The sequence below is a fragment of the Orbicella franksi genome, chromosome 5, assembly GCF_964199315.1.
Source record: "Orbicella franksi chromosome 5, jaOrbFran1.1, whole genome shotgun sequence".
NCBI classification, from domain to species: domain Eukaryota; kingdom Metazoa; phylum Cnidaria; class Anthozoa; order Scleractinia; family Merulinidae; genus Orbicella; species Orbicella franksi.
Window position 1 is genome coordinate 1239400 of NC_138149.1, and position 23548 is coordinate 1262947.

A 23548-nucleotide genomic window follows, 5' to 3' on the forward strand; every position below is an offset into this window, starting at 1 on the left:
GTTTCACAATAACGTCACAGCAGCCATGTTGGTGTTCCAAACCAATCCTGTGAGAGTTCAACTCTTTTCTTATGTAAACATTTTCTTTTGTTTCAATACATTTGCATGGCTGCTGGCCACGTGAGTGAAAACGCTCTATTTATTTATGTGCACTCGACATTCCTCCCCAAGACTTCCCCTATTTTAATCGCGATATTTTCCTGACATAGTAGCAAACATCACATTATTTCACATCAAAACGTTTAATATGTTAGCTGGCGATCTCAGTGCTAGAACAGGTAAAGCTAATGATTTTATTGATGACGAGAACTATAATTTTATAGCTGGCAGTAACATGCCATTACCATTTACTCTACCGCTTGGGCTGAACTTTGACGACAACACTAATGATCATGCTTCCTTTTCCTGTTTCTACTTGTGTAAATGTACATAGCAGCAACTGGTAAAACATTCAACCTGGACCTTTTCTGTATTACGTTTCACAAACTACTGAGAAGTATCACTATTTAAAACGTTTTTTTTTTTTTTTTGTGAATTATTCTAGGCTAAGAAGCCGAACAGCACATTACATTTGTCATTCAAATAGTGAGGAAGAGATCCCAGAAAAAAAAAAAATGCTCGCGAATTTGTGTGCATGGCAACTACTTTTCCTAGTCAGGATGTTATTTTATTTTGTAAACGATACAATGGTTTTCGCCTGTATTTTTCAGTTCTTTATAATCTGAAACAAGTTTAAATTTCTTAACTAGGCTAAGCTAAAAACCGACAATAAAAAAAGAATAGACCCAGTCTTCCTGGCATCTGTTATCGAGCTTTGGAGCGTTCCATATCTTCAATAATGGCCAATAGTTTCTGTTTTCCTTTTTTGGTCACGTGAGAACCCACACCACACATGACCAAACTTGTAAGCTGCTTTGCAGTATATTCCTGAAAACCAAACACAAACCTCCAGATATTTTGCTACACAAGGGTAACTCGAACTGTTAAATGTTCAGCATTTTACGAGGATGAGGCAAAGATAAAAAATCTCGTCAGGGTCGACAGGGATTTTTTTTTTCTTCGTCCCATGTTTACGACATGCTGAACACTTGATCTTTAACAATTTTTCGCCTGATTCAAGGACTTTCGCACCCAAATGTTCCCACGTACAATTTTTTAAAAACTTCCTTGAGGCAGAATAAGCCTTGATAAAGAATAAATAGTATTCTTGCCTGTCCACATTCGAAAATATTTTCAGTCGCACGAGAGTAAGTCAAATATCTTTTAACATCTAACGTACAGATTGTTTCTGTTGTGTTTTTTTTTTTTTTTTTTTTTTTTTTGAAAAAAACAACAGAAACAAAATGGAGACATTCGATAAAGGAAGCGATTTATGAAAGGCCGACCATTTAAGAACGCGAACTCTAGGTGAAGTTAACAAAACCTGTGCTAAATCCTATACTTGCTTATCTTTCTTCCTTAGCGCGCGCTTGATGTATGACTTGGCGTGACGTTGTGACATGAACTACGTGCAGAGTGAGGATGCACAGAAACAATGGGCGCGAACGTCCTTAAAATCTATTTGGAGTTATTATTATTTAACTTTCATACACTGTACGAATTCCGATTTTCTGATTGGCTGATTTGTACCACGTGATACTGGGTTGTGACGAGACAACCACCTTGACGTCATTATCGTGGTGTAATAGCCCGTGGTGTAAATTCAACACACCACTGTCCTTACACCATGGCTTCGGCTGACTCAAATATAGTGGTTTCAATGCAGTGTTTCTTTGTGCAGTGTATTCGATTTGAATAATACAAATGTTAACGCACTCATTGCTCGTGAATTATCGAGATTTACCTGTATTCGTTCACTGACAATGAACTAGAAACTTTCAATACAGCACTCGGCAAAGCCTCGTGCGGTATTGAAATTTCTCGTTCATTGTTAGTGAACTCGTGCAGGTACATCCCGATAAGTCACTCGCTGAGTGCTTTAACCTGTAAATATGTGAGAGAAATGTTCCTCTATAAATAATGGCAGCAAAAGGTTGTCTTCATGCTTTAAAAAATTCTTGTGTACTTCGTACAAAGTTTTAGCAAGACATACATGTTCAAACGTTGTCACCAAAAAATACAGTATCTTCTGAATGAACTCAAAATGAAAGTAAACATCATGCATGTACCGCATAGTAAACAATCAAACTTTAGAACATCACCTTGTGTTCTCGGATCCATCTTTCCATTTCATTTTCTGTCAAATAAAAAGCCTTTACATACGTTTCCACAAACTCTCTGTCGGGAATAGGTCTATATAAAGGACGACAATAAATCACATGAGTCTTATGAAAGAAATCGAGTGTGCAACATGTGCTATCGTGTGCAATTTCTTTCACTGTTTTTTTTTTTTTCCCTCGAATTTGACAGGGTTAACTCCCAACTAACTGACCACACAATACCAGTAAGAAGGAGGAGGAAGAGAATACAGTTAAAACTTTTTCGCCTCGATATTGCTATCTAGAAGTGCTAGCACTAGGCACCAAGAGCCCTAAATGCACTTACCGAATATCTGTGAGTTTCTCCAGCTTCATGAGGTATTGTTGAAAGTCAAGCTGCATCAATGCTCGTCCCTCGTTGCTACATTTCTTTGCACTTGCAAACCTTGAATATAAAACGTAGCTGTTAAAACACAAGCACAAAGGAAGCTATTCCGGTCAACACGTCATGAAAGCACAGGAAGGTGGTTGGTTGCATAGTTTTTGATCATTTGTCCAAGTAAGATACTCACCCCTCCACAAAGGTTCTGTTAATAAGTCGAATGCAGTGGTCCCATAGCACTGCTCGAGTCTCCTGTGGAACTGGTATTTGTCTGCACGGGATGGAGAAATCACCTTCCTTATTACATATTATTATACTATCAACATTAAAGGAACTCTATCAATACACTTTTGAACGTAAACTTTCTTCTGAATCAAATCATAAAGGCCTGAGAATAATTATAGTTTTGGTAGTCAGAAAAACACACAACAGTCAAACTAATGTGTTGGATAACGAACGAAGAACTTGACAAGATCACTGCAGTTGCGCGTTGCTAATTATTCCCAGAGTCACCCCTCCTTGTTTCTGTCCTGAAGTAAGTTAACTGTTAGTCTGAAGAGCCAGTTTTCTTTTAAACACCATTTTTTCAAGACTCCTTGTTTGGTCACATGGATTAGAACTTTTTTCGGTCTAGTATAATTTATCACTTCTACTCAGCTTCTACTTCGTCAAGAAATAATAGCAAAAGGCCTATGTTTTTTGTTACTTTCGGACATAAGCTGCTGACAAAGTGCAAGTGTACATTACATAATCAAATAATCAAACTTGCGAAACTCACTTTGCTAACTGGGTCAATCTCATACTAAAAACTTGTAATTCCTGGATTAAAAAAGAAAAGTCGCCAATGAAAACATCATGCATTTACTTTTACATAGTAACAACCAAATATTGGCAAATACGCCCTGTGATTAGCAATTGATAAACACGCTGCAAAGCGCGCTCAGTTTTCGTCTACCTGTATGTTCATCCGGTGGTAAATATCGTAAAGACTTACACTGCTCCTTCTCAGTTAACCTCGATTGGCATAGTGGTTCCAGTCTTCAATCCAAAATAGAAATCTCAAGCTCGCAAAAGCCAATCATTAAGAGAAACTGAGTATCAAAAACATTAAAGTTGCACTCAGGCTTAAGTCATCCACATTGCCGCTACTCCAATGCAAGTCAATGCCAGGTTCTCCCCAGCATTTTACCACCTTGCACTCACAATTCGCCGCTACCCATATACGTTTCAGGAAGTGTAAGAATAAATGCTATTGTACACAGCACAGAAACCCTAGTCATCAGGGGCCCGCTTGTTCAAAACAGAGTTCACTTTGGATTAGAGCTAACAGACGTCTACAGGTAAAATTACGTTCCCCAAGGGTGGATTAGTGAGTCGATTAGGTAAACTCGGGTTAAGGGAGTTTAACTCCCTAACATACTCCTTGGTAGTTTTTAACGCTGTTATGTCTTCCTCTTGAAGTCAAATTACCACGCGTCAGCAAGCGGAACTTTGATGCACCAAAACATCATCACGATGTGAGTTGAATTGGACCCGCTGTTTTTCACAAGGTTAGCCGTAACTAGCTTTTAACAACAGAAGTAAATTTCGACCTCGATTTACTTCGATTAATTAGCCGTAACCAAGCTTTTAACAACAGTAGTGACGTGCCGTTTAATTTTGACCCCGAGTTAATTCGATTTAACCTGAGGTTGGACTTAACCAGTCACAGAAGTACCACCGCATCACCGTATGCAAGTACTCCCTACTGGCCACAGTCCATTTCTTACAGCACCAGTTGAGAGAATATCATTATGTATCAACCCTTCAAAACCTGATGTCAACATACAATTTCTCTTAACAGGTCCCCATAGATTTCTTATAGAACTAGACATCGACTCTGAAAAGCCCCGTGAGGACGAGCCAATAGAGTATGTGTGTATGTATGTAACTAGCTGGGAGAATTTAATGATTTATTATCCCTTTTAAACTGCGACGTCAACATACTAATATTCCCTACTGGTCCCACTGCATTTGTTATAGTACTTGTACGGAGAGATTGTTCATGACATCGAAACAATTTACCTATCTGATGAGCTGTACGCTTGATTTCGCGCTGATATTTCAAACGAAGAAATGAAACGAAGATCTAACTTAACATCGATATGCGTAGAATACTATCCGGTAAGTTTACATAAAGTATTACCCGCACAAGAATGTCCACATAAGCGTTATGTTGTGACATAATATCACGAATGTCCCATCGTACTCCAGTCATCAACTGAAGCGTCTGAAACGCAAAACAGCAATGTCTTTGTTTCTGATAATAAAATCTCAAATATAAAATACAATAAAAGTACATTTAGATTTTGAACAGGAAAAAAACAGCCACAGGATAAAGAACCTTCTATTATAGAACAGTTAAACTCTGGAATTCACTGGACTATACTCTTAAGTTGAAACCGACACTAACGGACTTCAAACGTTGCCTGAAGAGGAGTTTAATTTCAAAATGTTTCGAGATTGTTAATTAGTTGCTTATTCATCAATTAATTGAATTGTACATAGTTTCTATCGTTATTCCGAAAAGCCCTTTTGGGACGAATAAAGTACGTGTGTATGTATTATACATATCGGTTGTTGATGACGAGACTGCAGGCTTGAGGTTTTCGAGTTATCCTCCCGCCTTTTCATGTTTATTTGTACAAAAGCAGAAAGCAAGAAAAAAGAAATTTCAGTTAAGGCATTCGTTATAACATGAAGCTGCCAAATAACCCAGGAAACTTGACATGAGGAATGGCAGGAGGCACAGTTCTCTTGTAGAAGCTGTTCAGTCTTAGCGTGGAGCCTACCTGATCATAGTCAATAACTCTTGAGGCCACACTTCTGTAGACTGGCCGCCGTAATTCCTGGGCAGTACTCACCGTCTGAAGTGGAATCAGTACAGGCTTTATTAGATTCTTTGTGTCAAGTCATCTTTCGAACTCTCAGTTGTGAAGATTGGACAAAAGATTGTAAGATGATTCTCTCTGAACCTACCTGAGAGTAGAACTGAGAAAGAAATGCTCGCTTGTTAGCAGGTATCATGGCCTCCAGGTGTGCATGGAGAGATTCAAACTGACCAGCTAGAAACACCCTGAAATACAAATAGTAAACTGAACAACTCATCAATACACTACAATCAATTTATTAATGTCAATACACGGGATGAGGCTGCCCCCATGTCCAAGCCACAAGCTCATAACTATTAAGCACTTGATAATTAACGAAAAGTTAAAAGGAAGTAGCTAATATGTATACATAGTTACTTATGGAGCAGCTATGAAACGCAGTACAATAAGAGCTCCAGAACTTTTACCAAACAATAAAAAGAAAACAAGAATTTCAACTCACAACGATTCCGTAGCAATGATTCTCTCAGACAAACCAAACATGGTATCAACTCGAGTTAAGTCCACAAGAGGTGACAGATAAGGATGCAAAACCTAATAAAATGGAAAGAGACTTAAGTGGAGTCCTTCCCACGACACACCAACAAAATTCACATAAACTGCCATAAAACAATGCAATGAAAACCTTCATGTCATTTCCGCCAGTCATCAGTTCAGGTGGCTGTTCCTGTAAAAAAAAATATATAAACTGAATCAGAAAGCAACGCTTATGAGACAACATGCCTTAAAAGACGTCAGACACATTCATAATAACACCGTGGATGACAGCTAACGCCAAGCAAATCAGTCACAAAACATACGTCACTAACAAGTTCCAACAAAGTGGCTTCCGCATGCACTTCTAGCGACACAGAAAAAGGCTTCAACACTCACTTGAAAGACTTACTCATTCAAGTTATTGAATACCCGACTCGAATGTACAGGACTCTTTTATCAGGTAGCGAAGATTATTGGACCGATCACATCACATCTTGAACAACGGAGATTTTCCAAGCAAAACCAAACTACCACTGAGGAGGGTTTTTTTTCGCATAGTGTGATCGTCCGGGTGAGGATAGTTCTGAAGTTCTGTTCCAATAGTTGTTAGTAACTGATATTTCGACAATCCTGGCGGAAGTCATCTTCAGAGTCAAGGCCTGATAAAAACAGCCATGACGCCATAATGGTTTTTTAACCAGCTTCCTAGAACTGTGCATATCGTGCAGTATTGTCGAGCATTTTCAGCGCGGCAACATTGGACATTGCAAATTTCCAATAAGAAAACACCTCATTTTCCAAAGGAGACAAGGACACAAATATGGCTAACTTGACGCCATATCTACGCTTTTGTGAAAAATAAACGGATTGCATCATTCAAAGGCAAGCAAAGAGAATAGCAATTGACAACAATTTGATGAAATCTAAACCAAACCCTAAGATAATACGATGCAAACTTTCATCTCAGGCAGAGGGCAGAGGTGCTATAGTAAAACGTCAGAAGAATCCCACCAATCAGAAGTATCAACTAAACGTTTTGTGACACTTACGTGATGAATAAGATTATCTGAGATTCTCTTCAAACTTGTCCTCAATTTTATACTCAAACCATGGGCACTACCGTCAACCTGATATAAATCAAATTTAAGATTTCAAATCAATTACTTGATATAGTAAACAACTAAAGGAATATTTTATATTTTATACTCTTGATCAACAACGAAGTGAATAAATTAATGCGAAGATTTGATTTTGATAGCATACAGTCTCTAAAATTTAGCATAATAAGAAAGGCTCACAAGTTCTTCAAGTGAATTCCTTTGCGCGAATCGAGTCCGTATGCACGTTTAGAGATGGTTAAAGTTTTCGCATAAAAAGCACCCTTTAACTAGGCAATCAAATTTGATCGAGCATTTAGCAAGCACCTGAAATTGTTCTGAAAAACAAGTAGGTACTTTCGAAAGAAATCTTCCATTAAATTGCTCGAGCACACGGCGACATGTAGACAAACTAGTGTTTGGCATGTAGGGAAAATGCGTGTACCTGACAGTGTACGATAGCTCAGCCAATCGGATTGCAGCATTTGCATTAGTTTCCAAGTAGAATTGTACTAATAATCGATAGTTATTGATTAATCGGTATGCGTCTAAATCATACACTACAAGCAGCAGTCTTACCATAACTTCAGGGGCAAAAAATGATGCAACCTGTGAAATACGTTAAATGCAAAGTAGAATAAATAACCTAAATGCAACATGAAAGCATAAAGATCGACATGACATTGGCCCATCATATGGCTGGCCTCCCGTAAGCAGCTGAACACTTGCGGACTAGCCGAAAGACAACTGACTGCACGGAGCTTCGCTCACACACAATTTCACCCTACTTTCTTCCTTGGGAAACCCCGATGTTTTAATTTTAAACTCTGAAATTTGTATTATTAGTTTTTTCGGGAGTGTGCAAATTAAGACTGCAAAACTGCATATCACTTGTCTCTTACTGACAATCCGAGAACGAATTAGGAGTAACATTACATCACACACACAAAAAATTAAAATCAGTAAAAACAGGCTGAAGTGAATAACGTTACTTTGTATTTTCCTTAAGTCATTTGGAAGTTGTCTGAGTGTAATCTTTATTCCTAATAATATCCGGTACAGATCTTATTCATAGCAGATAAACGTAATACTCACGGCAAACAAATAATAATCAAACAACTGAGACATGCAGATTACTACATCAAAGGCAATAGGCTTCAACACATTCATCATTTGCATGTATTTACCTACAACAAACAATTAACAACAGCAAAAATACATATCAGGTACTTTATGTAATACAATATAATATTATAAAAGTGATGATCGAGCCACTGATGCACAATAAATTGACAGCTTCCATTTGAATTGTCAAGTTGAAATTATTTTTACGGCAGTTTCTCAATTTAAGCTTGTATTTTAGAAATCGAGAGCAACACTATATCTTAACGGAGGACGCCCTTACGCTGAACTACGCCGAGTTGCTGTGTAGATAGCACGCATTAACACAAAAATGCAAGATGTCTGTCATAAATTAGGACGGCGGATAGAATTCTAACGCTCAGACTTCAGGCGTGTGTCGGCCGGAGATGACGTAGATGAAGTCCGTGGAAAACAATTGAAATGTAACCAAATACACAACACACTTTGGTAAGGCCAGATGTGTTACACTCATCCAAATAATTTATTTTCCATGTAGACAATAAGGAAAGGCTCACTCTTGTTATGTCTAACTATGACTGTTTTGCACATAGAGGATTAGTCTTATCTACACCTTTCTTCACACCTCTTTCACAATTAGGCAAGTTACTTAAACTGCATAGTCAAATGATTGGGTCAACAGTAAACTCACCGAACACTCTCAGGACATTGAGAGTCGTGTTGGTTATACAAGGAACTTTAGACAGGAATTTCTGATGTTTCCTGCTATGAACTGATGTTTCTGTCCTAAGAATAAATTATAACAGACTGTTAATTTAAATATAAACAAGGCTCCAACATTAATTTAACATCACTGTTTGGAACTTATCCATTCTTGCAGCCCTGGTTATTTTAACAATTGTAAGCGCATTGCATTCTTATTACTGTACATATCTAACAAACATGGACATGTGAATTGACGGATATAACTATGCTGCCAAAATCATTCTGTCTTTTATTCTTGCTGCCTTTCCTGCATGTCGTTTCTCTCAAAAACCTTAAACAGACAACCAAGTACACCAAACCTGCTTAAAGGTATTTCACCAGTCTTTTCATCCACGTAATCTAATTTGAGCTCTTCTGTAAACAACAAAAAGGATAAAATAAATGATCTTGAATACTGCACACTGCGAATAACACGATGAAATCTTTCACCTGGAATGTCTTCATCTTCATCGTCTTCTTCCTCATCGTCTTGACTAAGTCCTCTTGATCTTTTATCATTTTCATTCACGTCCCCGTCTGCTATTTCCTTTTAAAACAGAAAGAATACCTCCATTAACAGTTGCGTAAGCTTTCTAGCCTGGGATTAAAAGTTAACCAAGGCATTATTTTCTATTTTGACACATGTTAAAAATTAACTAACAATTTGGACCAATTGCATGAGAAAAAATATTTGATTTGGTGCAAAGGTGAACCATGGATTGCAAAAATGGAATGATGTTAAGCAAGCTTTAAAGGCATGTTTTCTACTCTTTTCTAAACTAGATTGCGTATCTACATTTCGATTTTCAGTTTTACCCTGTTCACCAGCACTGCCACCCTTGCCACAACCCGCCAGGTAGAATGTGGATGTAGATGATTGTTAATAACTTGAACTAAATTTTGAAACTGACGCTAATCTTGCTTTGAAAAACTGGAAAAGACCAGACACTTAACTTTACAGGACTATAAAAAAAATAATAAATAATGCTGAACTTGACTGTCAAATGGAAAATTGAACTCCAATCTGTGACTGAAAAAGGTCAACAAACAGACAAACAAACAACAAACATTTCCCCAACAATGACATAACCAGAAGGAAACGCATGCAGTAGGACTCACTCCATTCTCTGCTAAGACATCCTCAGCTTCATCTTCGACATACACATAATCAAAAGGATTGCCATGACTAGAGTACCGCGAGAAGAAACCTGTTCATAAGAGATCTTAAATCAGCACTGAAAATATCCTATTACTCTCAACTGAAAAGACTGAATTTATTATGCCATTACTGCCATTATTGTTCCATGAATACACTGAAAAGCACAACTTTTTAACCTTTGTCCTGGAGTAAAAGGACAGCAGGAGATTCCCACAAATGTTAAAAATAGACATGTGAGGGAGCTCATCACAACATGTAAGTATAAAGCTGAACAATCATTACAGTATTGAACCAGCTTTCCACCCCCCCCCCCCCCCCACAAAATGTTCACACTGAATTGCACAGTTGTCTTTACTGACTTGAGGTTTGAGAGGGATTGCCTGATTGGTTAAAATCAAGAACTGCAACCTTGCTGATTGACTAAAGATTGACTTTGTTTATGGCAACTGACCACAGTGTGTGTAACATATCAAGCTGGACATAGCAAGTACAAGTACTCCAAGGATTACACACCTGTATCCGTGGTAACATGGACTGTTCCAGAAGGGGTTCTTTTGTGAGTTTTGAGAAGAGGTTGTTGATGTTTCATAAAACGGAATTCCTGCAATAAATGCTCCAGTGATCAGATGTGTGTGTATAAATGCTCTAGTGATAAAATATAATGCTCTAGTAATCAGATGTACGTATGTACTGTATGCATGTCTGTCTGATACAACTACTGCAGTCAATAAAATACCAGCTGCAGGGTACACTGTTTTTTCAATACACTATTTATGTCAAGTATCTGTTCCATGTATGTATGTGTCAACATCAGCTTGGAAATCCTCCACTCCTGACTCCTAATAAATAGTTGTGCCTGCAGTTCTTGTTGACTTACTACACACCAAGATTCGTTCTGCATAATGGGATCGGAACCTTGGTAGTTACAGGTCATTATACATGTCCGTCACTGTGCCCAGATGTTAGAAATGACTGGGTTTCACAAAGATGGTTCATTACATGTTACCAAAATTTGGATGTACACATACATTTATCATGGATATTAGATAGTCACTTATCCACTAGAACTAACTCAGAATTGTACTCAAGAATGAAATGGAAGCTTTTTACTACATATATGTATTAAATTTTCTTAAGTGAAAATGAGTATAGAAAATAGCAAATAAAGGATGATTAATATTTTACATGCATGTGACACACAGCTCTCAGGTCTGCACAAAATGTGGACTAGCGAGTCACGTGAGCCACTCCAGTTAGCCTAAATATTACATTCTGTAAAGCCTGGATAGCACCTGGTTAGCCTAAATAGCCCCTAACCCTTCATAAATTTTGTTGGTTTGTGGTTAGCCTTAGAGACAGCAGGGATCACTTGCTTCCATGGCTTGTATGGCTCACTTCCTGGTTAGCCTAAATAACACTCCTATTAGCCTAACTAGAACTCTGGTTAGACTAAAGAGCACTCTGCTAAGCCTAAGCTAGCTTAAATTGCTTGTGGTTAGCCTTTAACAGGAGGGGGGGGAGGTAGGGATCCTGACTCACATGGCTTGTATGGCTCACTTGTTGGTTAGCTTCAATAACATTCCTATTAGCCTAACTACAGTAGAACTCTGGTTAGACTAAAGAGCACTCTGCTTAACCTAAGCTAGCTTGATTTGCTTGTGGTTAGCCCTTTTGAAAGGTTAGGGATCCTGGTTCACATGGCTCACACGCTTGACTCACTGGCTTGCAATTTGTCTATGCTCCAGCTCTCCATATCTATACAGCTTAATCACATTATGCGAGCAGAGCTTGAAAATAGTGCCATCTGGGAATCCACAAAATGTAGCTTGTCCTGGCGGGCAAGTAACTTCTCATTCTCACTTGCGTGATGGGCAGAGGCTCAGACAAGTCATCTGCCAACTAAATTAAAAAAAGACCAAACTAAGACTTGCTTGTCCAAAGGGCAAGTTGGAATTCAAGTTTTTTCAAGCCCTGTACACACAGTGTGGTATCAGCTTTATTTATTTACCGAAAGATCAATGATTTTGAATGACGCCTTAACAGGACATAACTCCCAAGCATCATTTTCCAGGAACATGCGTAGCTCATCCATCCTTGACCTGTGGTATGTCTTAAAGTACTTCACAGTCTGTGTTCGGATGGAATCGTGGAGATCTTCTGATGTACTGCCACAAAATTCTTCACCAACAGCAATCAATCTGGGAAAAGGACAATGAAACATGTGGCTGTGTTGTGTATTCTTTGCACTTCCATACATAAGTAAATAACTGTCTGTTATATTCATTGTACACTATTACACTCTTTCTAACAAACACCAGCGTACTAAATTTTAAATGGTGGAAAGAAAAAACATGTATTACCTGTTCACAAGATCCAAGACGTAAATGAAGTCATCATATTTAAAATAAGACAGATCATGTGCAAGAATGTGTGTTTTTATTCTCTCTTGGACTTCCTAGACGTAACCATTGACAGAAATCATCATTTAAAATGTCTTAATATTACAACTTGTTCACTGTTTCATTTAATTGAACAACACAAATTTGGTATTATACACCATATATAGATAAAATATAAATGATATTACACGGCCGCAACAAGATATGATTCTATGTTCAAGATACGACAACAATAATTCATCAGTGAGCACAGTGACCAAGTGAGATTATATTTTTATTTATTTTTTGGATTTGCCACACAAACAAAAATAAATATTGTGGTTGCATGGGTTAGTAGCGAGATATTGTGGGTGCATGTAGAATTACATCATATTCCAAATATCTGTTTTATGGGGATCTTAAATATGCATTTAGGCAGTGTAATGGGGCAGGAAAAAACCCAGGTCCATTAATTCCCTGGGCAAGTAAATTTTGCTCTTGGGCAAATGAAAATAGAAGTTCAGAGGCCCAGTGGGCAAGTGAAATTAGCCTCAGTAGTCTTGTGAGTGTGAATGAAAACGTCAGCTTGATGAATGATAATTTACAGTCAGAAGCTATTTGAATGCAAGATTAGTTATCCACTGAGTTGAAAGCATGGATTAGTTAGGAATCCAAGCATACTTTGCTCCCATTTGTCCTCTGATTGCCATACTGGCTGCCACATTGGCAAGTGATATTTTAGTGGGGGCAAGTGAAAACTGAAATTTACTAGTCCACTGGGCAAGTGGAGTTGAATTTTTTTTCCTGCCATGTGTAATAACAATTATACAGTATTTTAAAAAATATTTGCCTTGGAGTGATAAAAAGAACTTGCACAGGACTGGGAATATTTTTCCCTGTCAGTGTGTGTCAAAGGACTCAATGCTCTTGTCCATGCATATTTGGCCTTCTCATTAGGACAAATACAAGTAACAGTTCAAGACACTGGCAGCTAATGACTAATGTAACAACTCTTGCCGCAAACAAGGCTGCAATGCTTGAATCAATTGATTACATGTAATCTTCAACAGGCACTGAACAATAAGGAATCGATTACCTTCCATATCCTATTGAGTCCATGTTCTAGTTTTTGCTGAATGTAATTTTTGTTGTACGTGGCCTCAGCAGAAGGCTCATCCTGTTCAGCCTCACTTACATGCATAGCAGGGTCATACTGCTCATGCCATTTGATTATGTGGTGATAGTTTAACATGAGAGACCACAGCACCTGAAATATAAGAGTATCAACATATAGCTAGGGGACAACAGCATCTGTGAATATTTATTTTATCTCAACAGGATTCACCTTACATACAGTAGCTGCACCTGCAATATGAATGGCAGTCAAAACTGAGCTGTCCAAAATGACACAACAATAGTCTTTTTCTTCTCAGTAAACGAATATAGAGACAATGCTAATGTCGACTTGGTCTCTTCTGATACTTAACTCTAGAATTCTGGGTTTAATTTGATGAGTAACAGCATTATTTTGTTCAAAATAAGGTAACTACAGTATTTTCCCACTTGGTGACACTTGACGAGTAGCAAGGGAGTTGACAGATGCTAGCAACCCATTTTTTGTGTCATACTAAAAGCTTGGAGACATGACATGTTTCTTGTTTTCACTTCTTACAATCTGATATGGTTTTTGGCAGTATAAATCTCTTTTCATGAATATTAAATGCAATCTCCATTGACTGACTTCATGCCTTTTGCTTTAACATGGTTTACCCTTTTAGTTCACCTACGTAGGAGAGCTCTTCATTTTTCAAAACTAATTTATAATATCATACATGTAAGATATATACATGTTGTAAACAGGATAGGATGATAAGCGCAGGAACAGTTGTACTTGTGTAATAACACCACTTGTCATACCTTGCAGAGATCCAATAAACAAGGGGTAAAATGGTCCAATCCAACTTTCTGAAATACAATTATACAAATAATTCAATATTTTCAATTACAGCAGCAAACACGAGGGAGACGTATGACTTAAAAAGCTGCACATATACCTTGCACTGCTCTTCAAAATGAAGATGCTGAAAGCCATCTTCAGACACAGCTTCTGTGGAATATTCCTTAAGAACATACAAAAAATAGTTAAATTAAGGGGACAAACTGATCAGAAAGCAACAAATATTGTTACATCTGCACACTTTACTAACATTAATATAGTATCAAAAAGAATATTTTAAGAAAACATTTTGTTCTTAGTAGACAGATATAAGTATTGTGCAAAATATATACAAAATATTAAACAACATTATTATATACTAGACTTCAGTGTTTTGCTGGAAAATACACCACTCATAAAATTCACACAAAACTACATCTGGAACACCTGAGTGGCATATTTTCAATATCCTCACTGATGACAATGTTGATGTCATCATTTCTCACTTTTTCACAGTGGTTTGTACAAACAGTCAATTTCTTTGATATAATAACAAGAAAATTACATGGCGCCTTGAAGATATGAATTTTTTTCTCATGTTAAAATCAATATTATAATAATATCTTTTTTACTACCAAAAAAATAAAATTTGTATCTTCGTACCAAGGTGTAATATCCTCAGTGTATATATTGAAATATTACATTCAAATGGAAATAATAATTATTACAAAGCATTACAGCAAACTAGTCTAACTTACAATATTAATAGCTTGCTCTTAAGAAAGTATAAATCATAAACTTTGTTTTATGCACTTTTTAGCAAATGCAATCTTCAATTAGAAGAATACAGTAACATGGGTGGAGACCACATACACTGTAGAAAAGAAAATAGGAAAAAACTTTACAAGTACTTCAACAGAGAAATCTGCTAACGTAACAAAATGCCTCAGACCTAAAAAAGAGATTATTATTCTCAATAATTTACATACCCCATTATGATCCAATAAAACAGAAAAGGATTCATGATTAATAGCAGTCATAAAATGAATGATCAGCTGGTCCATAGCAATCTGTGTCTTCCCAAGGTATCGATAAGCAGTCAGTAGACGTTCGTAATTTACAGGAGTGAAGGTTTTGCACATCTTTCCCAAGGCCACATCAAGTTGTTTCTGTGTATGGACAGTACAAGTATAATATTAAACTGTTACACACAACTACATATAGGTTTAATAGATTCAACTGCAGAAATCATAAACTGCCAGCTCACCTCAATGTCTATAAGAGTCTCTTGGAGATTGGAACTCAGTTCACTGAAAATTACATAAGATACATGTACTCAAAACAATTTTTTTAACCACAAAATGTTCCATTGGAGATGGGTGGACTTCAATACAGTGCAATGCAGTGCAATACAGTGCAACACAGTGCAATACAGGGCAATACAATGCAATACAATGCAATCAAAATTTATTAATATGTAAGAAAACATAAAAGGAAACATCAGAGGTTATGAGTTTCCCAATATAATCATCTGTGTTCTGTTGGTTCAACTTTGTAGAAGGTAAGTTTGCAACTAGTTGTACTGTTAATAAAACCTGAAACAGACTTAAGTGTATGTACATGCACATGTACCTTATACAGTGTATATGCCACTCAATCCCAGAATGCCCAGTGGCACATAGGGCTTCAATAGTGTATATGAACATATACCTTATACAGTTGTAATGTTTGAATGCTCTAGCTGCCTTCTCACACTCAAGGCACAAATCAATGGCACCTGGGTAATCCTCTTCCTACAGAAAGTAACATTCATTGACTTGTACATGTAATCTATACTGACAAGAGATACATCTGCTAAATTAAAATATTCTTTAACTAAGCCAAAGAATGACCTTTTCTCCTGACCTAAAATATTAATGTTATTGTCAAAGAGGTCTGCATGATATGATATACATATTTAATTATAACACATTGAGATGGCACAACATGACTTGTACATGTAACAATTGACAACTGAGATAGATTGTTGTTTTCATTTGTGTTCTAGAGTGAAGATTGGCCATGTAAGTTGCCCTTGCTATCTTCTTCATATATTTCTATAATCTAATAATAACCACGTAACAAATTATATCAGAAAACATTCTTTGATTACGGGTAGTCACTTCCATTCAAACTCTAAGCAATAAATTAAGCTCCACACAAATCCATATATACATTTGTATGTTAAAAAACTTGTCTGAAAATGAACGATAGCCCACATTTGAGAGAGTGTAATTATAACATTTTGAGGAAATTTTCAACTGAGGGTCTTACAGTGTGTTAGTCTTAGGAACAGTGTTCTAAGATAATTTGTCAAAAGTTCATCAGTAGTCCTATCCTAGCCAAAGCTTTTTAAAAGACTTCATGTGATTAAAACCATGCCTTGAGCATGTCACTTTCAGGTGTTCAGGAAGTCACATTTTTCCCATTACCAAGATAAATGTAACTCTGAACTAGCCAGGATTATCAATAGAGGTTGTGTATTACTGTTGTTCTCAAGTTTGACCAGTCAGTAATAAAAGGAGACCAATAATTGCTGGAAAATATCAGTATTAATTTGTTTGCATGGGCTGAATGGGCCACCCTGTTTAAATTAAGTTTTACTTTACTTTACTTTACTTTGACATCAGAACTACCATATTGCTGTATAACATGATTATAATTGTAATTCTATCCCAACTTCTTTCTCCTCCCCTTCCACCCCTTATCTTGAAGTGAATATATATAGATATCTTGTTTGTAAAGAATGTAATGTACCTCAAGCATTTCTTTCAGTCTGACATCTGTCCTTTGCTGAGAAAAATAAGATAATAAAAAGTTAATAATTATTTAATTTACTTGGCAACTACACTCAAATACTCCACTCCAACTTTATATATTTAAAAAGTTAAATCAATTGTTGTTGGAAAGACAATGATTCATTGTTAGGCTTAACAAGCATGACATCATCGGTTCTTCAGGTGTTTCACAGTACACATGTCTCATATGGACAAAATCTTATTACGGGTTATGCAAGTAATATCCACATGGGGTACAATGTATCTTCTTCCTTACCAAGGTCTTAATTGTTCTCAGAGACTCAAGCAGAATGAGTAGATGCTGTTTCTTGCGGTGTTTGGCCAAAATTCCTAATCCACCAACAGATACTCCTCTTTTGGCCTTGTCCAAGTGTCTTGAAAATAATAAAAAAGGAAATTTTGGAGGCAAACTACTTGTATCATCCTCACTTGACCAGTATCAGGGTGTCATTTAACTCTATCAGTTTTTATATATTAAGCACATCAGAGAGGGAACAGAACCTTTAAAAAAATTAAAATGGCTATAAAATGTGTCCAGTGAAAATGTTATTGTATTGCTCAATGCACTGCTTGTCTCTATTTGAAATGCCAGAAAACAAGACCTGTAAATTAATGATTGCTCTGATGAATCCTTGGTTGCCCATTAAAAACAACATTTACCCATTGATTTGAAAGTGTGGCTTTCCGCTGGCAGAGGAACTAAAGAAGCAGAAAATGTTTTTCTCACACACGGCTGAGAGGCTGAGTACAAGTGTGCTGGGGGTTTTCAGGTCATGTGGCTTGTGTAAGGTTCAGTTTTTGTCTTTCCATCTGCCATTGCCTGACATGCCCCACCCACCCACCCATGAAGTATTTTTAGAATGCATTAAGTTGAAGTGAAATATTATTCTCTAGCTATTTTTTTGTGTCATTGTAAGACAGCTATGTTGTTCTGTTAATATAGGTCAAGCTGCATGGTTGGGCTTGGCATGGCTCCCAGCAGTGTGTGAGAAGTGTTTCACATGTGTTATTGCAAAAATTAGATTTTACAAGAATGAAAAAAATGAGCCAATTTTGAAGTCCAGCCAGACTCTTGACTTCACTGTAAAATAGTTGACTGTTGAACTAGTTGGTCATCTCAGATGACTGAATGGCCACTAATATTTCAATAGTTGACTGACAGTGAACTTGTTGGTCATATCAGATGACTAAACAACCACTTTTTTTCAAGCACTGTATGTTGTACTGCACTTTCATTAATTATTTTTTGAAAACATTTTCATGTCCAGTACAGAGAGGTATTTGCAATGTGCAATTCAACAAGCTCAAGAAACTTTGATCCAACCTTCTTCCTCTGTCACAGATTGAAGAGGCAGTGTGTAATGATTCTTGCAAGTCCATCACTCTTTGTAATTCCTGGAAAATATTCAAAGTATCACAAGGCACAGTGTTTCTTCTTTAAATAACTTAGTGGTCAAAAGATCAAATGACAGTTGATGACACAACACTTTTTTCACAGACACATGATCGTCATCACATGCATTTCTGATTAACTGAATGGCAGAGATTATAACTGATGATTGTTAGAAAGGGTATGTATGGAGCCTACAAACTCCTTTAATTTCAAACTTCAGCATTAACTATGTACCCCCTCTGGCTGGACAGAAACAACCAAACAATAAAGCTCAAAAGCCACAGCACCAGTTTGATAATTCAACAATCATAAAAACTTTATTCTACACTGCTCTAAATTTATACACTAAACTACATGTAATAAAAAAAATTGCTGAATACTAGCCATACTATGTAAACTACAACAAGGGGTTTGTTTTTATTTTTTTATTTGGAAATATAATAATTTATAACTCCTGAGACTAAAACCATAACTGCCGTTCTACATGTAGCAATTGAAACATTTTGCACCAGTTCAAAGTATTTTGTACCGGTTCAGAAACAAACTGTACCAAAGGCAAAATTGAACTACAACATATACATGTATATTTATATGCCAGGAGAGAAGTTGAGGTCTTTTGCAGCAGTCACTACAAACCCTCATTCGCTGAGTCCAGCAGGACTGATAAAGGCCATGCTTTGAAACACAACATATATAAATTACATAATGTGTCAAGTAATTCTTGTATTTTGATTAGTTCTTAGTTATGATCTATCAGAGGAGAGATGCATTGGTGTCGTCATTAACATTTTTTTTTTGGTTTGTTTCTTTATTACACAAAACAAGTAAATTCCATGTTGCAATGCATCTGTTCAGTAATAGATCACAGAAGACACCAAAAAATGTGAAATGAACAACAGCACTTCACACACTCACCTGATGGCTCATTTCCCACTTTTCTGTTCTTACCACATTTTGACATCAGCAGCAATCTATTACTGAACAGACACATGGCAACATGGAATCTATTTGTTAATCTGACAATGTCAAGGTGTTTCTGAATGTTACCTGTACATATGCACTGTGATTTTCAAGAACCTTTGTGTACAGTGTTTTTGAGACCTAGAATAAAAATTAAATTTTTAAGAATTCAGCATGTCATCAGATGATAGTTTTACTAAATATTAAAAAGTTTTTTAGGTCTATCCATTTCAATTGATCCATTTGAGTTGGAGTTTCACGTCTGAATTCAAAGTTAAAATATTCAGAGTTTGAGTTCAGGGTAACAGTCCCTATTTTTAGTCCCAGTGTGCTCTGGTTATAACCTATATTAGACTACTTAGGTTAGATTTATTAGGGTTAGATTTGGGATAATAGCTTTTATTTAAAGGTACATGTACGTGTAAGGTAATACTAAATTAGATTCATTGAATTACAACTCTAAAAGTCAAGGAACATAAAAAGATGGAAGTTAGACTCTGACTTGAAATTTCAATGCAAACACAATATTATTCTAACATGACTTTAACTGTGACTTCAACTAAAAAATTAAATGAAAGTCATTCAAATTCCCTCAAATGGGTGTTGTAGAGTAAACATTCCATGAACCCACTATCGGTGAGGAAAGTTAAACAGCAAATCCATCCTTTAAGAGAATCAAGAGGAGTCGGTTTTCTTAGATCTGTAAATGCCTGGTTCCACATTATTACTGGTAACACATTACAGTGAGGTGACAATGTTATATCAAAAATATCAAATCTAAATCCTTAGCCACAATAATGAAAACAAATAATTAGTCTTACTGCCTGGAGTTGTCGTCGAAGATCATTTCTGTAATCATCCAGTTCATCAAGATCTAGAACTTCTGGAAGTTGCTTTAAAAAACATCAAACAATAAAATTACATTTGATCAATTTTTAATAATTATACAACAGGAATACCAACTATAAATATTGTACATTCAATAATATTATTCTAAACTATCTGAGTGTGCTTCCTGCATCGTTCACTCTACAAACACTAGCAATAAAATAAACATTCCGATGAAATAGTGGATGTACAGTGTAGAGCCTCTGTGTGAATATGCCACTACTAATTAATCTTAGTTATTATTTATTAATTACTTATTTAATTTATAATTGGATAATGCATATAAAAGAGTTCTTGTCCAAGAAACTGAATAATTAGAATTCTTTAACAGACTAATAAACAGCTGCACTGCATATATATAAATATCTCCAGGATTTATGAAAACCGTGTTAAATTTTTGCCTGACTGTCGGCTATCACTGGCAGTCAGGCTTTCGCAGCACTTGAAAACCCAGGGTGTCTTCCATCAAGCGGGGTTGTAGCAGACAGCCCAAGGTTCTGGTTACCAGCTGGTGCCCAGTTGGGCTTCAAGGGCCTTAACCCAGAGGGGTGGACTGGGCCACGGAGAGAGGGATTTCTGTCAGTAAAACTGATGTTTCCTCTGCAGGACAGTTTTGCCAACCAAGCTAAGCAAGTTTAGGGACTGGTAGCCAGCCAGTTACACACAAGCAAGGTGGTTAAGTAGGCTGTACAGTGACAGACTGCCTGTGATTAATTGACTGAAAAGCCTGTGTATTTCCTGGAGAAGTGGCAGGGTCACTATGCTGAAATTGACACAGTTTTCATAAATCCAGACATATACATATATACACTGTATATTGGTTAGAAGCTATCAATAAATGTTTCTGCAGCTACTGCACTTACATGAAGTTCATAATCACTGGAATCAAATGAGGTGTCACTGAAATATATCTCTTTTATTGATCCTAACACCTGAAGAAATAAAATGTTTGCAAGGGAGAGGAGCTAGTATTAATCGTGAGGTAAACAGGTGTCAGCAAACTGGGAATATATGTCAGCATTGATAAACAAATGGGACAGAAAACAGGCACAAACCTCTTCATCACTACGAGGGTCATCCTGGAATTCACGCACATCATCCTAAAAAATAATGAACAATTATTAGACGAGGTTGAACAAAATATCATGATTTGTCAGTGGTGAGAAGATCAATTACTTGTGCCAAAGGATGAGGCAACTAATTGATCTGTGAAACACTGACAAATCATGATATTTTGAGATAACTGAGTTCAATAAATATATCTATGACAGCTAAGGAAAGCGATCTGCCATTTTCCACCCAAGAGTGTGGTTACAATAATTGTTATGCAGGAGCAGAATATTATTTCTAGCTAAACACACTTAGATAATACTATGCATGAGTAGACAGTTATCTGTAGTTAGTTATTTGCAGGTCACAAGATGGGCTCTTAGCCAATGAAAAGGAAGAAAAAAGTTTCAAATGATAATCAAGGTTATTGGATTAAGTTATTCTCTCCCTGCGTTATCTACTTATTATTTTTTTCTTGTTAGACATAGACATAGACATAGACAAAAATACAATAAATAAAAAACTTTATTATTAACTTTATTAATTAATGTGCCAAAATCCTACATGTCACTGTAAAATAGTGAGCTAATTTGGGACACCTATACTAATTTAGAGCTACACATAGATGCATAGACATAAACACAGACATAGTTTATTTTACTTGGTCGCACACTTAGGTGTGGTAACAGTGCATCCCATAGACTTGATAAGAGTCTACAGGATGCACAGCTAGTATAGAGGTGTGCCAAGAAAACAAAATAACAAGGTAAAATGTTCATATTTTAAAACTAAATATTAACTAAACTAAGATTATATAACAATTAACTTTAAAATATCTAAAAATATATAAGAATATAAAAAAATGTATAAAAATTGTACAGATAAAAACTATGCATAAGTAAGATATGAAAAGGAGAAAGATATATATAAAAAGAGGAGTGATATTGTACATGTGAGCTTTATAAAAGGGTTAACCAATCTACTAAAGCTGAAACAATCGCACTTAAAATTAAGCATTAAGCTCTAATTATAAATACATGATCATTTCCTCAAAATAAAAGCGTTTGTTAGTAATTCTCTGTTGTCAAACAGTAGCTGTAACCCTGCATTTGAGCTTGGGCTTATTAAGCTTAATTTAATAATTTATTTAATTTATTAAGCTTTAAATGCTTAAAACAGGCATCGGGTTCCGATCCGTTCAAAGACAAATAAGTATTACTCACAGACCTTATATAAAATTTCAGATAGGTTCTCCGTAGAGCCTCCATCAAGAGAATCTTTCTGAGGACGCTAAACAGAAAAAGAGATACAAATCGAACTTCACAACATTGAGCATATTTTCCTACAAACTGAGCCGATATTTTGACAAACTGACTCGCATAATTTGTCGTCACCAAGTAAAATACTGCACTTACGTCTAGGCCAAGAAAGGTGCGAAATCGATTCCGTAGAGCCATAAACTTCACGTAGTTGCACAAACTACGGTGTTGGAGTTTTGACTAATTTCTTTATGATAACTCCATGATTCTTCTGATTCTCCATGATTAGTTTTCGAAAATCGAGCAAAGAATTTATTTAGTCAGCGGTCAAAGCTTTTCTCAGGAAGATACGTCATATAACTTAAGAGCACAGTTCACCTTTGATATATAAAGCTTCCATTTAGCGCGAAAATATGCTTATGCGTCAGTCAATACCAGCAGTGCCCATCCTCCCCCCGGGCTAACCCCCGGACATTAGTATTTTTCTAAAAAAATGGGCAAATTCCCCGGGGTGGGGACACATCTAGTTCTAAGATATCTTAGGCCATATCTTCATGAGTTGATATAGCAGGTATATGTGGGGGGTTAGTGAGATGTAGGCTGTGTAGGTATGTGTAGGGGATTTTTGAAATGTGGACTGTGTAGGTATATATGGGGGATTAATAAGAGGTGGGCTGTGTAGATATGTATGGGATTAATGAACTGCAGGCTGTGAGGGGATATTGGGGGGATATTTAAAGGGGTGGTTGAAGAAGAATA

The 23548-nt window shown here is 36.5% G+C and overlaps 1 protein-coding gene across 1 annotated transcript; it reads right to left on the bottom strand.

Annotated features, from left to right (window-relative positions):
* Positions 1-221: 221 nt before the first annotated feature.
* LOC145486423 (syndetin-like) lies at positions 222-23098 on the bottom strand. Its single transcript, XM_081465085.1, has 35 exons — positions 22946-23098; positions 22758-22820; positions 21536-21580; positions 21344-21412; positions 20414-20485; positions 19680-19733; positions 18564-18634; positions 17496-17613; positions 17199-17234; positions 16113-16195; positions 15670-15712; positions 15392-15571; positions 14521-14586; positions 14384-14431; positions 13563-13733; positions 12449-12543; positions 12097-12286; positions 10602-10689; positions 10049-10137; positions 9380-9476; positions 9250-9304; positions 8877-8971; positions 8180-8271; positions 7664-7693; positions 7037-7114; positions 6136-6177; positions 5953-6044; positions 5599-5695; positions 5412-5486; positions 4766-4849; positions 3359-3399; positions 2771-2851; positions 2545-2643; positions 2202-2292; positions 222-927 (listed from the first exon to the last, which is right to left on the bottom strand). Exons 1-35 carry the CDS (start codon positions 22985-22987, stop codon positions 805-807), a joined length of 2895 nt encoding a protein of 964 aa, XP_081321211.1. The 5' UTR covers positions 22988-23098; the 3' UTR covers positions 222-804.
* Between the last annotated feature and the right edge of the window lie 450 nt (positions 23099-23548).